Here is a 21,509-nt window from a genome sequence, read left to right on the forward strand (position 1 = left end):
AGAAAAGGATGTTGAAAAAGTAGCTTTAAAAATAAAATTTTGATAAGGAAATAGTTAATGTAACATTGTTTAATGTTGTTAATACTCACCTAACATTCTGTTGAGTCTTGCAATGGATAATTTGTTGCAGACATTGTTATATTCTGAAAAACATAACGCGCACAACCTCTTCATGACCCTTAACAAGAATGTGACAAAGCACTTTGTTAACGGGCATGTGCATGTGTAGTGAGACATATCTGGCACACTAAGGTCACTAAAGAACCTTTGTTGACTGAAATGAAATCTTGCTATGAAATCTGGCTGAAATTTTGTTTTTGTTTGATGATATTCACAAATTTGTTGACACTGTTATACAGAAGCATTTCATTGATAGTGGTAAATGAAATGCATCATGAAAAATTATGCTCTCAAAAAATTGAAACTTAAGTTAAAAACTATTATTAGCTTTGTCCTAAACTGGTGAAAGACACTTGTTTGCCGGAAAAAACTGTTGAGGAACGATCGGGTCAGGCTGTGACAGAGCATTTCCTAAGGGAAACTATCACTTCATTAAATCCAAATTACATTTTCTGTACATGTTCCACATGATGTTTACTTAAACTGTTTTAAGCTCTCTAAATAGATGCTGCTAATGGTCAAACAAAACATCATTCCATATGCAGATGCCAACTGTATTTTACCTTTAATGTTTTCCATGTTCTGGGCACCTATTTGGTGTGACAATAAATTATGGATAATTATTCATTACTGACAAAATTTTGAACAATTTCCAATCTTTCACTGCTCCCTTAATAGGTTCTTGTCATGCAGCACTGGAGAAGAAATCAGAACTTCTAGGATTATTTGGGATTTAACTTAGAGATTAACATTATTTCTTTTATTACTAAAATTGTTGGGTTTTGCTCTTTCTGTTACTTAGTTTAAGACAACACTCGTAACATCTTCCGCTGGTCGTAAGGTATGAAAGAAAATGATGCAAACAGACCACTGTTTCAGCATGTATCTAATGACATGTGCTACACTGTATGTCAATTCAAATAGTGTTGACATAGTGCATAAATCAATTTAGGTACATTTAGCTGCATGGAATGACACTGACCTAAAAAATTGTTTAGCTACAGACCCAGATATCATCAATGATGCTTTGTGGAATGAACTAAAGTATTTCCACACCCTCCCATTTGTACCCATCTACTGATTTTTTTTTTTAAACATAAAAAAGTGTGAAGGATATGGAAATGCACAAAATTCTTCAATTTATAATTTCTAACCAAATTTTCACCATGTGGTCCCTAATACTTCAACTTATTGGTGTTTCAAACCAAACAAAGTTCTCAGTGTAACAAACAGACAGACTACTCACTGTATTTTTCTTTTCTGGTTTCTAGAGAAGTCCATGTCAGTAAAAGATGTCATCTGTGTCCAATATGTACAATGTTAAGTTTTAATAATTGTAAAACATGAGTAACTCTTGTATAAGAGATGCAAGTTAAAAAGTTATGGAATTATCAAGGATGATGAACTACATCACATATGTTGATTGAAAACATTGACTCGCTCATACAAATATGGAAATCGTGACAATAAACAATGCTTTGAAATGTTAAAAAGTTGACAGTTTTTGTGACCCCATACCAACAATCAGGTTAATTATAAACTGATGAAAGAAATAGATAAGTTTTGTGCATATTTGATATCCTTGATGCATTTTGCTCTTAACATTGCCACTGCGCCGTCATTTTGGCAGTTAAGTTCTCGACGCCCAAAACATAAAATATCAAGGACAAGGTCTTATACTGTAGGACTAACTAAAACATTATAACTTTAATTTGCAAAAAAGTGCTGATAGGGGCTGCCAAGTGTGTTAGATATTTCTGGAATTTTTTACTTATCGTTCCGATGTTAATCAGCATCGGAACAGGCAACATAGGGCAGTTGCATAGGCAGTAAGACATCGACACCCAAAACATAAATATCAGGGTCGAGGTTTAACATTGTACGATTAGACGTCTGACCTCAACTACAAAGACACTTTATTTATCTTATTTTTTATTCAAAAGCAGCAACTTTGTCAGATATGATGCAAGTCACAATTAGTCGATAATTTATAACACCATACAGTACTATCCGGTTACGGTTCAATGGAAACAAGACATAGGTCACGTAAGTGCATCATGCGTTCATTCATCTCACTGGAAACGGTTCTTTGCCCGAATATTACTTACCGACTCACGGTCTACGGGCTTCGGGAAAGGATCTCTTCGGGACAATGAACGTTTAGCAAGCCGACTTGACATACTCCTTCACCATAAAGCAACTAATTTTCGTTTTTTGAAGGTCAACTATCGGCACGTCCGTGTCTGGTCTTATTCAATGTCAAGATCTTTCCTGACTGGTTTCTTACGAAATTCCGACACTCATCTAGTGGTATAGCTCTTTGTTTGTAAACAAATCTGTTTGTAGACTGGTGCGATACCAATTTTCAATAACTAGCCTTAAAACGCGTATGTCGGTATACTAACTGTTACGCACATAGCATCATTTAGTAGTAGTAGTAGTAGTATTCGTTGTTGTACAAAGTAGTAATATTTTAATCAGATTAAAAGAAAAATTATCCAGTAAAAATAAGGTTTTATCTCACTTCACCACACAAGATACATAGCACCTATATACATATTTATTAGTAAGTGGCTCAGGGTGAGGAGAGTAACTCAAAAACATATATATAAGACAATAATTTGTTCGGGCTTTCATGCTTTATGTAGATAAAGTCACATCGTTACCATAGTGGACGTCAAAATATATAAGTAATGTTAAGAGTAGTTATAAATAGAGTTTACTAATTTTAAATTTGAGCAAATTTTGCACATCTTTTATCACGTTGTTAATTATGAATGTTTGAACATTATATCAATCAGAACATTTCATTGGTTCTGCTAAATTTAGGTGATATTAATTCCTGTCTTCCATAAGCCAATGTAATCCTACCGCCTTGAGTCCTATACAAACGACGGGTAACGTTGCTATGTTATGTAATGCGTGAAAAAAAAATCGATAAAACTATGCTAACATTATATTAACATAAATAAAACAGTAGATATTGAAATACACTTCCAGCAATATGTTTGAAGGTCGGTAAAAAAAATTATTTTTCCGTGCATAACAATTAATAGGCCTATAAATCAGCCCCTCGCCCGTGATGATATCGTCCATCAATATTAACACAGATTTGGCGGGTTGATTTATCGGACAATACAATAAAGTGGTCAGAAAAAATTGCCTTCGGGAAAAATATTACTTACCTGCTTAAAATGCAAAACTAATTGTTATATTGCTATAACGTGTAATCTACATTGTTGATATGAATCAAGTTTATTTAAGCATGCAGTATGTGCAGCTGCAGCTGGTGCATTTACCAAACTCGGTTAAGCTACCACAGGGTTTGAGGAGGAAACTCTGTGTGTGTGTGTGTGTGTGTGTGATTTGGATTTTTAACGTAGATTATTTTTTTAATTCAGTCATATCTCTACGATGTATGCAGTGTGGAAGTTTATAGTGATTTCTAGCACTGGGGCATCATTCCGCAGACATGTAAAATGATGTACCACCCAGTCACATTATCCTGACACCGTGCTGAACAGTCATAACACTAACATCTTAATGCTGAATGCCTAGCGAGGCTGCTGTTAGTACCATTTTTATAAGTCTTTGGTATGATTCGGCCGTGGTTCGAACCCGCAACCTCCCGCGTCCGAGGTGGACACTCTAACCACTAGGCCACCGGAGCGGTCAAGAAGAAAATGGTGCGCTTAGCGTGAATACTCGGTTTAAAAGCAAAAACGGGTATCGAATGTTTGAGACGAAATTTTAAAAGGTATGCCAATTAGATTTGTTGACATTTTGTCGAACTAAAAGCTGATTGAAACAATTAGATCTCCATATGAGTTCAAATGTGGGTAAATTTACTTTGTCAAAACAAGGACATCTCAAAATACCGAATATTTACTAATTTAGCTGTCTATACAACGTTTCTGCAAGTTCGCAAACTAGATTTTAACGTACAATAAAACAACAGATAGACAAAGAGTAACTTTTTGGGGGATAGTACGAGATCCAAAAGTCATGAAACAATGACATATGTACACAATATTCGCCGAAATAAAAAATAAAAACGAAAACTTGCATATTTGCGGACTAGTTAAATATCTATTGACACGTTTCAGTTAGATAAACCCCACCCCCACCCCCCAAAAAATGAATACTGACATACCCAATGAACCAATATTAAAACAAGTGAAAAAAGAATGACGACCTCCACAACAAAGTAAACACACTTAATAGCCACTAAGCTGAATACGCGTTTATGCAAAGCTTATCTTAGGAGGCAGTTCATATCATAAACCGTTTTGTGTACCAGAGAGAAGATCCTGCCCGCGGGTAGTATTTTTCCATCCCTGATCTTGATGAATAGATGGACTATGATCACAATTATATTTTCTATATAGACTCTACAGTTGTTTCTTAGTACTGAACTTTCCACTGTGTCCAAATCCTAATAAATCATATGTTAATCTAAGATACTGTCGAAGATGAATGTTAAATTCTTGTCAAAACTTACAAGGCATATTTGAGAGTCTAGACTGTAAATAAAGCAACTTGCAATGGGTCACATATTTCATTTCCGATCAGTATTAATGCCTCATTACCCACTGTGCTCTGTCGCCGAAATGCACACAGACAACAACATCATAATGCTCATATTCTAAAGAATAAATTAATACCAAGAACGAGTAAACGTAAATCTTGTATCACTACCAGCGTGAGATAGGAATAAAAGCTATACAAATTGACTGGGACTACATTCGTGACCTCGGTACTGAATTGAAAGTAATAGTTTTGACCCAAGTCCGGATTCAGTCGTGTTGATAATTTCGAAACGAGAGAGAGAGAGAGCTTGCGACTCCTGTCAAAACTAAGCAAAAAATCTTTACCATGAAAAGATGTAAAGACTATTCAGTGCATGATAATGGTTATGAGCGGCCTAAGGCTAATGTGACACTGCAGACATCGTCGGCCTGGTGTCAGGATAATGTGACTGGGTGGGACATCATGCTACCTGTCTGTGGCATGATGCCCCAGTGCTAGACATCACTATAAAATGTGACACTGCAGACATCGTAGCAATATGACCAAAAATTTTTTAAAGCTACGTTAAAAATCCAAACCACACACACACACACACACACTTCTTTATTTAGCACTACACTACTGCCTCTCGAATTATAATTAATGTCAGCAGCACAAATTCAAACTCTTATCATGGTTGCCCCATAAATAATATGTTAGCACTGAATTTATAAGAAATTTTATTCTATGCGATTTTAATTCAAATGTATATAATAATTTTTCTTTTGTGTTCTAAGTTTGCGAATAGGGTCAGAAATATTATACTAGTCTAGACAGGAAGAGCTTGCTTTATCAGCAGGTTCTCCATGGCTGGCGTCTATCAGTCCATGATGGAAAGTGTTACTACAGCCAGTTTGTATGTGGTGACGTGTGTAAATCTAAATAACAGGTATTGGAAAGGTTGTGAACAATGAAGTTAAACGGAAGCTGAAAGTTCCCAGGCAGGTGACCATGTTTGCAAAATAAAGATATTTTATTACGGTTCGTAAATTTTTGGAAAACTCCGGAAAACTGAAATTGTACATTTTTCTTAACGATGGTTAAATTAGTCACAAGAAGTCATGACTTTTTCTGGAAGCGAGTTATGATTTTCCGCTTTCATGAATTATATTAAGCATCGCTTAAAGCTGTACGGGAAAAGTTTTCCGTTGAACTTCGTGAAGTAATATATTTTAAACATTTTCTTTAGGATAGCAAAGAAAAAATGTTTGGAGACAATTGGATTAAATTCTCTTTTGAAGCTTTGAAACAATTTATTTTTATTTTTCCTAATTATTTAATATGAATTTTTAAATATAGCATAAAATGGATTGTTTCAACTTTAAGAATTTATATGCATTCGTAATCATAGATTTGACTATTGTTTAGACGAGTTGGCTACGAACTTCATGCTCAGTAATAATTAATTTAGGAGTAAAGTATTCTTAAAGTTGCATAGCATAATATTTTGGTATATTATGTCAAACAGTCAGTAAAATACTTTTCTGCAAAATGATTGTTTTATTAGTTTGAAATGTGGAAATTTAAGTATTTAGTTTCTTGTTAATTTTTTCGATATTTAATAATTTACTTTATATTCTAAAAGACAGAATTTCGAGAACCGTATGAAGCTGGTAAGTTTGAAGGAATATTGTAATGTTATATGCATTTATATATCTAAAATGTAACACTTATGTATACGTAAGTAGTGTATGGGGACGGTTTACGGACAGTGGGAAAATACATTGCAAGACCCCCTGGGACGGTTCACGGACAAGATTTTTCAGATCACCCTAGGACGGTTTACGGACGATGGGAATTGAACATGGAATACTGGGACTGTATACGGACAATGGGAATTTAACATGGGGAATATTTGAACTGTATACTGTCAAGGGAATGTTGGATTATTGTATAGAGATAATAGGAATGGAATAGGGGAGGTGACGTCACTGTAAAGGACATTGGTAACAATGTTGCAAGAGGCTGACCTCAATCGGACCAAACAGTGGGGGAAAAAACCTAGAACGCTTGGCGGGGCGGGACTGGCGGGATATAGACATATATAACACATACAGCATACATACATAGATTGATGAACTTCAATCTATCACACCTAAATTAGAAAATCGACTAAAAAAAGGTTTAGGCAAGAGAGTAAAGAAATGTTTCGAAGCAAACCTAAACTATACAATAGTCTAAGAATGTTTGGGGCAATGGAATAAATATATTTTCGAGGCATATGAGTGGCCCTGAAAAGAGCCTTTGGGCTTTTTGTCTTCTTTGTGTTTTTTTCTTTTCCTCCACCATTTTCTTAGTTTTGTAATCGCTGTTGACTTCTTCTTTTTTTCTTCATTTTTTCTCTCCTCTTGTTTTTTTCTTTCTTCTCTTCCTCTTTCTTCCTTTCATTTCCTTCTTCCTTTTCTTTTTTGTTTTTCCACTCTCTCATTCTCTGTATGTCCTCTTCATCCTCCTTTCCTTCTTTAATCATTTGTCTCAGCTGTTCCTTAGCCTTTTTAAAATTGTTCAATTCTATTTTTAAAATGTGCTCACTATTAGGCCCCATTTTCGATTCTCACTAGTAGCACTTCTACCATGTCTATCGTATCCACCTCTTTCTGTAATTTGAATATTTTATCTATATGGTTGCTGGAAATCGTCTTCTCTGGTTATTCCGTGTAGAATGGCGCGAATCAGTCAATCAAATTTAAATTAAAGACGTGTTCGCCCTAATTGGCATACACGTCTAGTTTATATCCGATAACGGACTATCTAATTAGTCGTGGGGGAAGGAATTGTGCCGCATCCCCCATACATTTATGTGTTCAATGAGAACTATTTAATTGAGCCGTCAGGTCGTGGGGGCCAATAGTGTCCCTAACGACCTAATTGTAAGGTTGTCATGAGTGGGAATGTATTAGGCGCCGTAGCGGACAAAAGCTGGTCCAGTGAGAAAGTTGCAGTTATAATTTCGATGTAGTATGTCGAGAAATCCAATATCACCGGTTGGATTAAATTGCATGTCCATAAAGTTCCATTTTCGAGATCGAAACTTTATATGTTGAATTATACCGTGGTGGTTTCAAGTTCTATTTCCTATGTCGACGTTTTACAGTGTATATTTTGAATTACACAGCGGTGATTGAAATTTCAATATCATATATCGAGAATCCCCAATTCTCACTTTGAATGTAACTATGTGTGTTGAAAGTTCCATTTCATATGGCGAGTATTTAGATTTCATCAGTCGAATTTCACAGCAAAGAGAAGTAACATCATTGTTTCAAAATAACGCGGTCCGTTCACGAGTGCGACCTCTAGCGAAGAAATTCATAGCAATTCTCGACCTGTGAAAGGTAACTTTCAAACTGCAAATGCATGAAGTGTAATGGCGCTTCATAATTGAATCCACGAATGATGTATCTTAATACTCGATATTATTTTGAATAGTTACAGTGGACATTGTGTGATGCTACTTTTAACACAAACACATCATTTTAAAAATAGAAATTCTGACAAGCACAATAAAATGTCCAACCACCGCCGTGTAATTCAACAGATACAATCTAAAAACTCAACATACGAAATTGAACTTTCAGCACAGTCAATGTGATTCAACGTGTTAAATTGAAACTTTCTACATATGACATTAAAATTTCAACAACCGCCGTGTAATTAAGATACACTCTAAAAAACTCGACATTGGACATCGAATTTTCAACAAGCGCTGTGTGATTCAATAGACGAAATCTAAATACTCAACGTATGAAATGGAACTTTCAACATAAACTCTTTGAACCAATATGTGAATTAGAAATTCTCGACGTATGAAATTGAAATTTCAACCACCGCCTGTGTAATTCAAACGACACAATCTAAAACCTCGACACAGAAAATATAACTTTCAACCACTACTGTTTAATTCAAAGATACAATCTAGAATCTCGAACAGGAAAATGGAACGTTAAGGACAAACATATTTGATACAACACTTGAAATTGGAATTCTGGAAATATGACATTAAAATTTCAACGGCAACGTTCTGATTGGACCCGCTTTTGTCCGCTACGGCTCCTCATACTCATGTTAGGGGCCGTCCATTTAGTACGTACGCATAGAGGGAGATGGTGTAACCCAAATGCATACGCTTGCGTTGCGTAAGGTCTCACTGGACAGTTTATCGGGTGAATTTTCATCGGACAATGACCAATTACAGAAAAATGAGAATAATTTTACACTGAAGATATAAATAAAAACAAACTAATGATTTTTGTAGAAAGCATACATGTGAGATTTTGACTGCAGTAATCAGGCTAATTCCTGATGCAACTGGTGGTTTTTATACTAAACCATTTCTGCCACCAACCCCTAAATTTTACATTCATTTTTGACAAGAAATAGCTATTTTGAATATTTTTCTGTGACAAGGCAGCTAAAAGAATCAGTATGTGCTTTATGTATGAATAAAGTTCACTAGTACTATAATAAATTAGCATACTTTTCATCACCCCTCAACCATCTCGATTTTTAGATATTTACCTCTGTAACAGACACACAGAAATACGTAAGCCAAGTTGGCTGTTCATTTGCATCCCAAGTTACGCATTTGATCTCCAATGCTCATATAACTGTGACAGGCAGTCACCAACAAGCCAACCCATTTCCAAGTCTAACTCAAAGTAAATCTAAACCACATTATAGATTTAGCTTATGTGTGAATTTATAAATGCTAGGCTTGTGATTATTAGGTTCATGCCTTCTACCTTAAAAATTAGGGGTGGGGTGGGGTGTCAAAATACGAAACTATCCAGTGAGACCTAAAGGTTTGTGTCTACTGATAAGGTACGTACGCACAGGAAACGGGTGGTGGGGTGGGGTGAAACCTCGATAATAATTAGTCTAATACGTAACCTGTTCGACTGGGTTCAGTCGGTGTTTGAAATTTTGAGGACACTAGACAAACTTTTTAAAGTTACGCAGCTTATTTATTTGATGCAGCCAGACATTCAACGTTGGTAGACTATCTGTTTTATTAAACACGTAAATATTATTAATCCTTGATCGTTTCTGCGTGGATAAAAATTAGGCCGCTCTATAGAATGGGTCGGGGGGGGGGGGGGGTTGTGTCAAGCGTGCGTACCCAGGTGGGGTGGGTGAAATAAAGTACGCATGTATACAGGGAGTTGGAGGGGTCGAGGTTTGCCAGATTTTTGCGTACGTACTGGATGGCCATTTAAGAGATGGAGAAGTTTCAGTCTGTTCCACTGAGCCAGGTGTCTGCCAAAGCAGAATGTGACGCCCGTCGCGATTGATCACGACTATGACGTCACATTATTGGAACACCCGAATTTTGACGTATTGAAATTGTTCCACGTCTCCGTCATGGTATGAATGTCCTATAGAGACAAGGAGGGACGAGACCCAGCAGAAGGCGCAAGCGCACAGAACCCTGAAAAGCCAGGTCGTACTTGATCAAATCTAGTCTAGTAATTTAATGGATAATGCTAAGATACCAATAATGTGTTAGCCACCTGTGCAATTAATCAAATCAAATATAGTAAAACATTTTTCATACTATCCTATACTAAAGATTTTGTGTACTAAGCATGCATAAGTATTTCCAAAACTATCCGCTCGAATTTAGTCAAAGTGACTATTGCGAATTTCTGTCAATGATAAAGTTATAATTTTGAACGTTCGCCAAAGGATCAGAGTCATTGATTGGTTTTATCATATTTGGGAGTCCAAGCTAAAATCGATTCCCTTAAAATAAGAGGCAGTTTTTGGAGCCCTAAGAAAGGCTTTTAGGTCGGTAACCTGAAGGTCTTCCGCTTATTCCTTGCCCCATATCTCTGCCGCTGTGTGTGTTTCCTTGTATGTTTTCTCGGGCAGTGCCTCGAACCCAAACATTTGCGCTAACTCATTGGTATTCTCTATGAGGGCGGTGAAGGGGTGTTCCTGGTAGGCTGTGTCATAATGCCGATAAATTGATCACGAGAATAACGCTTCTGTTGATCTAGGGCTGGTGAGTAGTATATGGAGGCACCCTATTCTCAATGGAAATCGCACTCAAAAAGGTCTGGAAAATTTGTGTACAAGGTGTACTTTTGTTTTTCAAAAATATTGTCAGTAGTGAAAGGGGTCACCCTAGCGACAATGGGAATTAGCATTACAGAGACCCCTGGGTCACTCTAGCGACAATGGAAATTTAACATGGAGAAAAATCGTGGGTCACTCTAGCGACAAGGGGAATTAACATGGGAAAAAACCTTGGGTCACTCTAGCGACAAGGGGAATTAACATGGGAAAAAACCCTGGGTCACTCTAGCGACAAGGGAAATTGAACATGGGATTTTTTTTTTTTTAAAAATTTTTTTTAAAAAAATTTTTTAAAAAAGGGGTAGGCAATTCAAAGACTATCTCTTTTCGAGAAATATGGCTGGCCCTGAAAAGGGCCTTTGGGTTTTCTTCTTCTTCTTCTAATTTCTTCTTTTCCTCCACCAACTTCTTATTTTATCTCCAACACTCTTTCTCTTCTTTTTTTTCTCCTTCTCTTCTTTCTTCTCTTCCTCCTCTTCTTTCTTCCTCTTTTCATTTTCTTCTTCTTTTTCAATTTTTTCATTCCATTCTCTCATCCTTATCCTTTCCTCTTCATCCTCCTTTTCCTCCTTTATTTCTTTCAACAGATCACTAATGATTACCTTCATTTTTCGTAAATTGTTTATCTCCATCTTCACTCTATGGGGACTATATGAGTAGTGATCCTCGTTTAGGTTAACCAACATTTGCTCAAACATTCCTAAATTGTCCATTACGTTTTGCAATTTTTCCATTTTGTTAAGGTGGTTTGACGCCATCTTCTTTGTATTCTTTGCAGAATGGTTTGAACAACGAATACTGTGGGTTCTTATACGAAAAGCGCGAACGTGAAGGAAAACATCCCCCTAAAACATGAAATGGATCTTACCTAGATGATGACCCAACATCGCGCGGACGTGAAGGAAAACATCCCCCTACTTTTTCATATAATATAACCCTAACTATACTCTTCACATACGCTAAGAAACCCATAATTTACTATTCACACAAACTTACTTCACCATTTACAAACACAAACACACAAACACACACTTCCACTATTAATAAAGAGTTAGTGTTTATATTCACACTACTCTACCTACACACATTGGGCAAATTAATAGTTATTTCTTTTCTAGAGTATTGGGTAGCCCTGAAAAGGGCTGTTTTGTTTGGAACTTCATGGACACCTGGTTAATGGTGGCACCTTCCAGGCCTGGCGCCACATACACATCTTATCCCCCAGTTACTTTTTACCTTTTGGGGGGAGAGAGCAGAGGCAGGATATGTCGCTTCAGAATCCCAATTTTCACTCTCTGGGATTTTGAAATTTCTTCTCTCCTTTTCCTCCTCCTCTTCTTTGTTTCTTCTTTCCTCTTTATATCTTCTTTCTTCTTCTTCTTTGTTTCTTCTTTCCTCCTCTCTTATCCTTCCCTCCTCGACAATGGCTTCCGCGGCCAGTTCATTTAATATGCGCCTGGCATATTCCAGATGCACATGAAGCTCCAACAGTTTCTCAAGTCTCGTGTTCATTTTTGGTGTTGATCAATCAACAAGGGTAGCTCGACTGCCGAACGAGTTTCAATTTATAGTGAAAGCGCGGACGTGATGGAAAACATCCCCCTAAAAACATAAAATTCATCTTACCTAGATCATGACCAAAAACAACAACAACGCGCGGACCTAAAAGAAACACTCGCTCACTTTTTTATGCTACCCATCACTTCAATAGACTATCCACATACGCAAAGCAATCCAATCTAACCCCTAATATACACCTCAAACAACCCCAAAAACAAACATCATTTTAATCTACTATCCACACCAACCTACTTTATCACTTACAAACACAATCACACAAACTCATACGCTCACATTTTTAAAAGCTAGAGTTAGTGTTTATTTTCACACTACTCTACCTACACATTGGCAAATTAATAGTTATTTCTTTTCTAGAGTATTGGGTAGCCCTGAAAAGGGCTGTTTTTTGTTTTTTTTTGCTATGGCATTCTTTTTCAGTTTCTAAGAATGCGATGTCCTCTGAGGATAGACTTTCTGGCGATTGGTCTGCTTCTTCGGAAAGAGAAGAAGAATTCTTTGGTGTCGATACGACAATCCACAAAGCCTCTGTCAGCTTCAGGTTGCTGCTGCTGTTGCTGTTGTTGCTGCTGCTGTTGCTGCTGTTGCTGCTGTTGCTGCTGTCTCTGAAGTCTGTACTTCTCTGTCCATTCTTCTTTCTCCCTGTTCATTTCTTCTCTGAAGAGCTCTTCTATCAGGTCTTCAGTGATTTTTAACATTCTCACATTCTCTATTTCTTCTGGCTTCGGTATCAGACTGTGTCTGACCCTATGCAAATTCACGTAGGCTTCGTTGAGCTTAGCTAGTTTGGAGCACATCTTCTTAGGAGGATGAGTCGACAATGGATGGCTAGACTGGAAACAACCCCGGTTCTTAAAGTGAAAGCGCGGACGTGAAGGAAAACATCCCCCACACGGTTTTCGAGCCGCAACGTTCATGAGAGGGATAGTAAGAAATGAAAGAGCATCAATCCAACATTCTTATAGCTAAACAAACCACAAAGGCATTTTTTTCAAAACACAACATTTTTTATTCAAAAATCACTTAACACTAACTAACAACAACTCTAACAATAATCCAACATGATAACATCAAACAATTTTTTTTCAAATCACAAACATTTTTTCTCAATCTACTTTAAACAGGGCTGACAACGTTGTGAATGAAATTGTGATTTCCACTGTTGGAAATCATTAGGCCATTGATGGACACTACGTTTCCTAGCTTGAGACAAAAGATAAGCATAATGGTCACAAAACCATCGATCTACTTTCACATCGTTTCTAGCAGAAGAACGAGGATCAAAATGAGTCACTAAATGTTCTAAGGAATAGCCCAGGCTGCGATGATGCAGAAAATACACACAATATTGTCCACACACCAAGGAATCTGTGCCTTGTAATTTCACGTTATTGAATCGGGTGGTTTGAGCATTTCTTCTCATAAAGTCAATGATATCGTCTTCCAAAGGGGGCAATCCGTACGAATCGAAATATTCCACACATCCTTCTTGAGGAAAGTAGACGGTTACCCAGTGGGTTCCTGGGAGATGACTGTCGTCCGTGTTGATCACGTAAGCTTGATGGTCTTTAGGTTTGCGATGAGGGAGTTCATCTTTAGCACAGACGACGGGATTCCAAGAAGACGTATACGAACTGTGGTTCAAAAGGTAATAAAGTTCCCAGGTATCCATTGTTTTGTGTTGTTTGTTTTCTTCTTCACAGGTAATAATAAGTCGTCAATTCGATCCTGACTTTTTGCTTGAAAATGTCTGACGAATAAACGGTTATTCGTTCTGTTTCCTCACTCTGATTCAGGAGAGCTTCGATACGATGGATCTCTTGAGTGGTTAATGGTGGACAAGAATGTTCACGCAAGTCTTTATACCACTGGTGCAACACGTCTTCGTTCGAGATGAGACTCCAAGCTTCGTCCAGATACTCGTCCAATTTTTCTTCTTGACTCAACATCAGGCATTTATCGTGTTGAATTTGACTGGGATGATCGTTTTGACATCCATAACAATTTTTCTTGATCAATTCCGTTATTTTGTCGACCAAGTGTTTGGCAAAACAGGAGACTAAATGGGCTTCTTGTTCTGGCCATCTCGACTTCATCAAAACTTCTTCGTCTTTGTCTTGAGATTCTTCTCCTTCCACGGTCTCCTCACATTCCATCTCCAAAGTTTCTCCACTAGGTAAAGAGGGATAACAGTCTTCCATGGCTTTCTAATAATCTAGAATGACTTCTCTCAAACTGTTGATTTCTATGGTATTATCGAATTCTGCATACAGGATGACGTTCACTGTCGTTGTTAGTTTATCTGCAAACTGAAGTTCCACACGAATCTGGCCAGATTTTATAGGGTGGAAATGTCCCTCGTCGCTGCCTTGGTCTGGAGTGAAATCGAAAGCCCACAAAGCATAGCCTCCTGCATAATCGTCATACTCAATGCCGTGACTGGTGTTGGTTCCTAACTGACCGGTGGCTTCGTACAGGGACAAGTACGATCTCAAGTAATTCATCTTCTTGTCACTAAAGTCAGGTTCGAAAGGTCGGGTACACAAGGTCTTGCCATCGCGACTGACTTCGACTTTCTTCACTAAAAAGTGTTGAAAGTTGAAAGGATTTTGATTGAAGGTTCCGTTGAAGGCTGAATTCGTGACCATACCAAGGATCAAACGTTTGGGTAACTGTCCTTGGAACAGATGATCTTCGGTTATGGATTGCAGTCCACTGGGAATGGTGAACGTTTTCACTTCCACACGTCGTATGGGATACTTGGCAGTCGTTCTGCTCAACGTTTGACTGATCTCGTTTGCCACTTTGGGTAACACTTCTACGCGTCGTACGTACAGTTTGGCCTCTAAAATTGTGCTTTTAGGAGGCTTAGTAAGATCAGCAGCCATCAAATGGAAAGCGGTACTGCTGCGATTCAGTCTCAAGCGGACATTCACCCCGTTCAGCAAATATTTCTCTTGCAACCACATGTCCAAATGCAAACGATCCATCAGTTCTAAACTCCTCTTGTTTATGATTTTGTCTGCTCTTGCCTCAAAGCTGGAATTGGATGTATCTGTTGTGTCTAACTTGCCCGCTTCGTCAGCTACCCACAGCACACAGGCATTGAGATGACTATCCTTGGCATCTATTCCGTACGTCAAGAGATTTTCCAGGTAGGCACGGTAAGGGTATGTATCCATGCTGCTGCTGACTAGTTTGTTATTCAAGTACAAATCCACTGAGCTGAACAAGGAATGCATGAAATTGTTGACGGGACCTATTTCGTCATCGTCTTTTACTCCATCACCATTCTTATCTAGAACTTGGACTTTCAAGTACAAGTAACTGCTATTCAAATCGATGTAATCTTCGGGCTGTCCTTTGATTTCAAACTCGATGGGAGCGGAATCGATTAGTGAGGAGACGGGATTAAATTCCACCCACTGAGATTCTTGCATGGTCATCATGGTGGGGGGCATGGCAAACAGATCCAGTTCCGTCTTGGAACAAGCGCAAGACTCTCGGTGCATCATTTTTTGTTGTTGCTGTGTTTCAATAATCGAAAACGTCTAAGTCTCGAACGGTTCTTCTTTTCTTGGCCTTTCTCGCTTGAAGTCTGGTGAAAGGGTGTTTTCTTCTTCGTCGTCTCTTTCTGCCTTGTCCTTGCTGAATGCCTGACTCGGTAGCGTGCAGGGCATTTATAGGTGTGTCTCGTTGGCCTAAAATGTCTTTACCCGTTTGCAGCAAGACATTTTTGCCAGCCCTCATGAAGGCTTCTTTAGGGTTCTGTTTGTCGATGATGACATTTTGGAGAAATTCTTTGCCTTGCGTCAGTGCCGCATCTTTCAAGGCGTGCAATCCGCGTGTCACCATCGGTTTCAAGACTGGAGCCACCGAACGAAAGGCCGATTTTAACATGTCTCCTAAACCGTGTCCTCGCTGTCGAGCCACCCCTTGGTACACTGGATACATGACTTACTTACGAGTCGTGAGAGAACCGTTTTCGAAAATGGAGTTTCACCGTGACTTTTCCTTTGGTGAATGGAATATCTTGTCCCAAATCTCCTTTTATAGTAATGTTGACCGTGTCCAAATACGACTTGCTGACGGGTAAATAGTGAGGATGGACAAATTCGCGGTGGACGTGGTAAGTGTTTCCACCTTCCTCGTCAGCGTTTGTGGCAGAATCCACTTTGAAAGGAATGACACGCAGTAACGGCACGGAGGTGTGTCCCACCACGTTGTATTCCACCACATCGGAATACACAAAGATCAAATTCAGTCCTTGGTTCAGTTCTACCGGGAAACGAAAATACCTGGCAAAAATATCGTTGTCTGAAATGACTGGCAATTCGTTTTTCTTTATTATGTCCATTCTCATCTCCGTGTCACCGCCCAATATGTCAAACAATTCAGGACAAAATAAGAAAGACATGAATTTTTTGGACCCCTCAGAAAATTTCATCAGAAAGCGACGAGCTATTTTGTGGTATTCCAGGGTGACACTTTTTTTGACACTTTCCAAAGCTTTATGGAACACGCCATTAAACCTGGAGGCTATGGCGCTGACCAAATGATGACCACTGAAATAATAGCCTGGCAGAATGGACAAGTTGTAGGTCCACGTTTTAGTTTTCTCATCATAGGTTCTATTGGTAGATGTGCCAATTTTATCCAACTCCACTTGCAATGGTTGGTCATGAACTTCCACCTTAAACCAATTTTGCTGGGCAATGATATTTTGGACTTGGGTTGGGTGAATCATTTCTACCAAAGCCACTTCCCAATGGGCTTCGTGATCTAAGGGGATGGCTTGAGGTAATTTGGCCGTGTAACAGCACAACTTGTTCTTGGGAAACACCTCCATGGAACTGTCACTGGGTAAAGTTAAGTAAAATTGGTTTTGGTGACTCATAATTCCAGAGTTCTGTGGCTGTCCGAGGGAATATTAGTGGACGTCAGAGGCGTGTCTCCGCCCAAAATGGGGTTCTGGTTGTGGTTGCTGGAGTGGTGACTGGCACTGGACACAACGTTCCCGTTCGAGGAGAATTTCAGGGAGGGATTGGGAAGTAGGTAACCGATGCAACTGCTCAATAAAATGGTCCACAATTGTTTGTCTCCTTGTTGCAAACTCAAATTGGCGATGGCTGCCCCGATGACACAATACACCACGAAGATTTGGCAGAAAAAGACGATTTGCGTTTTAGGCACACGTTCTCCACACCACACCCACAAGGGTTGTTTTTGTAAATCTTGCACAGAAGAACTAGGGGAAGAAGGACTGGTCGACGTAGCTGCGTCTGCTGCTGTGTGAAAGGGCATGATGGTCACTTCTTCTTTTTATAGTCGATGACTTGCGAAGCGTCGATCCAAGAATCGAAACTGGGTGGATATCCTTTCCAACGTACTTTGACTTCTTTGACACGTCGTTTGCCCACTTTACGGGTTCTGCGTTCGAGAATGCTTTCGATGTCGTACACGTCGTCTTCTTTTTTGGTGACACGTTGTAACTCGGGCAAATAAAACGTTCCTTTGAGTACTTCTCCGTTCATGTCTTCCAATTTATAGACGGCAGGATGACGGCCATGCACTCGTCCAGTGACGCGAAACAATTCGGTCGTCCAGTTAGGTAAGTAACCTTTGTCGAAAGTGCGTTTGGTTTTGCCAATGCGCACCCAATCTCCTACGGTCAACTCTCCACTTTTCTTGGGGACAGCCCTCGTCGGGGACGTACCGAACAGGCGCTCGAACACCAGCACTTCGTTGTCGGGAGTCACGTCTTGCGGGGCACGTCCGATGCTTCGATGGTAAGATTGGTTGTACGCTTGCACCAGGTGCGGTAAGATGTCGATGTACTTCAGAGTGTGGTGATGCGTAAAATATTTCCACATGCGTTCTTTCAAAGTGCGTTGAAAACGTTCCACGATGCTGGCTTTGGTTTCGGGATTCTCGGTGGTAAAAAAATGAATGTCACGTTTCTTTAATTCTTTTTGGAAAGCTTGGTTCAGAAATTCGGTGCCTTTGTCCGTTTGCCATCGAAGAGGGCGACGACCACTTTGTTTCAACACCCGTTGCAGGGCTCGCACTAACTCGCTGCTGGATTTGGAAGTCAAGGGTACGACCCAGGCAAATTTGGAAAAGACGTCGATGACACAAAACAAATATTTGTAACCACGATTGTAGCTGGCCAAATGAGAGACATCGGCTAAATCGGCTTGCCATTGGTGATCGATGCCTTCCACTCGGGTGCGACTTCTGGCAAACTTGCGTCGAATGGGTTTGTGTAAAGTGTAGGTAGCTTGTTCTTGTAACCATCGTTGCACTTGAGGTAAACGGAGACTTTTTAGTCGCGTTTTGGCAGCACGATACAATTTTTGAACTCCTGCGTAACCTGCAGGATGCGAGGGATCGTAGTAAATGCTGGCTAAGACTTTTTCCATTTTTTGTGTTGGTTGATGTCTTAATAAGGCACCCACTCTTGGAAGAGGCTACTCTTTTTCTCTTGGGGTATTTTCTTGGATTGCAAGGCTTTGCGTGTGCGGCCAGCAATAGGTGTCGAAGAGGAGGATATCTGAGCGGGGGATATCGGTTCTTGTTTCACTTCTGTCTTCACTTCTGTCTTCACTTTCTTTTTCTCTTGTGAGGAAGAAGGGGTGGCCATCATCTTTTTAATCCATCCAATTCTGGAGGTAGGTGGTGTTGTTAACTTGCGTACTTTTTCTGGTGGAGTTTGAAACCCTTCTTCTTCTTCTTCTTTTCCTTTTTCTGTCTTGACCACTGGTACCGGTACTGGTACTGGTACTGGTGATGGTGCTGGACTTTTCATCAAGGTCTTAAAATCTTTCAAAGTGGGTAGAGCTGTTTCGTCTAAAGCTTTCTGGTGAAAGAGTTGCAGTCGTTGCAAGAGTTGACCGTACTTTTGCGATTTTTCTGTTTCGGACAAATCTTGGCGATCCATCAAGGATTGCAATTCGTGTTGTAACTGGGACATCTCGCTCAAATTGGGATTGGGAGGTAAATGCGGGGTGCGTTGTTCTTGCCACCGATGGTATTCCATCCATCGTTTGTAAGGCACTAAAGCTAGTTTTCGTCCTTCCATGGGGTTGTCAGGGGTCGATTCTGAGATCTTGGAACTTCCGAGGCCTTTTTATCTTGCTCCCACCAGTCCTCCCAACATGGTTCCCAAGACTCCTTTCAGTATGGGGCCTAACAAGAGAGGTAAAATGCCTCCACGTTGGACCAACATCTTCTTTTTTTGACGAATGGGAATTTTCTTTTGAACCATTTTCCGAAGAACGTGACGATGTTTGCCTAAGCATTGTTTCTGGTGTTTGGACAAAGGGATCGTGCCTTTCAAAACGTTCAAACAACATTCGCACACAGTATCGATGACCTCTTTGGAGGCCGTTTGAATGAGTTTTTTTCGTAGGGGTGGAGAAGCTTTGGACAGGACAGATAACAGGTCCCCATGTTTGGCTAAACGTGGTGGTAGTCCTTTCCTTTTCTTTCCTTGGGGTTTTCTGGAGGGTGACATCTTTGAGTCTTTAGGAACACCTAAAAACACTGATACCCTACTCGGTCACAGGCCTTTTTTATACTGGAACGCGTCGCCACTGATTGTCTTTACGTTTTATCAGTTTGAGGACAGGCATGACACGTCGTGCAGGGGTACGTAACGGACTAAATCGAGCCAGTTCTTGTTTGGACAAATCCAGTAAACTTTGTAACATGCCCGATCTTTCTTGGACTTTGATTTTGGGAGAAGGTACTTTGTGAGCAGCAGCCACTGCCGCTAAATGGGAAGGTCCTGCCACTGGGGAAGTTCTTTTGGGGGTCATCAACGGAGAAGTTCTTGGTGTGATCAACGTCTCCAAGTACTCTTCAGTTCCTGGTGACATCAACGGAGAAGTGGACAAACGTGAGGCTGCCGGAGACGCAGTCACCGCTGTGGCAGGTCGTGGCTTGCGAGTGTAAGGTTGCGTCCTGGCCGAAGTGCCTCTCTTGCGACTAGTTTTCTTCTGTGGACTTTTCTTTTTCTGGGGACTTTTTCTCTGTTTCTTTTTCTGGGGGCTTCTTTTCTTTTTCCGGGGTGATGGTGGTGGTGTCTGGTAAGAGGAGGGTCCTGCCACTGGAGAAGTTATTCTTCTTGGGGACTTGGTCTTTTTCTTTTTCTTCTTGGGGCTTCGTTGGACTTTTGTCTTGGGGATAACTCTGGGGGCATTAGGATCCCATCTTAAGAGTGAGCGAATGATGACCCCTCCTAGAGTACCGCTCCCTCCAGGTTTCAAAATGATTTGTTTTTTGGTTTGAGTGTCGATGCGGGGATCGGCCAGTTGGACCAAAGCGACTTTGTTTCGATCGAAAAAGCGTTGGGTTTGATGAGGAATCTGAATGATTCCTTGGAGTAATTGACGTGCCGTCACCGTGAACCATCGTAAGACTTCTTTGAGACTAGCTTCTAAGACACGGGCTCGTGTTTGTGGATCTTTTTCTCGGCTGATGCCATACAAGGCACGAATCAATTTGACGGGAAGATGTGACTGAAGGGACGTCATGTTCACACTGTGTGAGACAGACGAAAAAGGGTCTGAGGTTTTTATAGATTTTTTTCATGGGAGGAGTGAAATGAAGTCGAGGACGGAGACGTGTACAGGACAGGTCCTCCGTCTTGGCACCAGTGGTGAAACAAGTGGGTACGAAATCGCAAATCCTCGGGGGTCGTAGGTTTCAAATCGACGAGTAAATAGGCGTGTGGCGTTTGAGTGGCATCGTCGTACGCCTGAGTCAGCCAAGGCGTTCCTAACTGTTTGGCTAAGACTTGCACTTGCGATTTATCTCGAGGGCTTTTAAACAAGACCACGTAATGCGCATTGAGACTGATGGTGCGATGGGCTTTACTTTGTTGAAACAAATTTTGGGTGATGTAAACGACACTGGCATTACGGTGATGCCCTTTGCGCGTAAACCACAATTTAATTTCTTCTTCGTCTTCTCCTAACATGTCGTCGAAAATGACCAAATGGGTTAGACGGGAGTCAGAGACGATGCCGTCGTCTTCTTTAGGAATGCCTTCCACAAACACGATGGAATCGCCTTGACTTTCTCGCAAGAGGCTGTACGCCGATTGCCACTCTTTGTAACACCACACGATCCGTTGAGGGGGCCGATCGATCAAATGATGT

At 40.1% G+C, this 21,509-nt stretch overlaps 1 protein-coding gene across 1 annotated transcript in view; it reads right to left on the reverse strand.

Moving 5' to 3' along the window:
- Window positions 1–2,404, reverse strand: part of LOC149794974 (hexokinase-4-like) — an 88,476-nt gene extending 86,072 nt beyond the window's left edge. The window contains exon 1 of the mRNA XM_089964636.1: window positions 2,229–2,404. Coding sequence (XP_089820762.1) covers window positions 2,229–2,300 — 72 coding nt within the window. The 5' untranslated portion in view covers window positions 2,301–2,404. The remainder of the gene's footprint in view (window positions 1–2,228) is intronic.
- Window positions 2,405–21,509: the final 19,105 nt, after the last annotated feature.

Source organism: Sinohyriopsis cumingii, chromosome 7 (genome assembly GCF_028554795.1).
Source record: "Sinohyriopsis cumingii isolate HCF-2022 chromosome 7, ASM2855479v2, whole genome shotgun sequence".
NCBI classification, from domain to species: Eukaryota; Metazoa; Mollusca; class Bivalvia; order Unionida; family Unionidae; genus Sinohyriopsis; species Sinohyriopsis cumingii.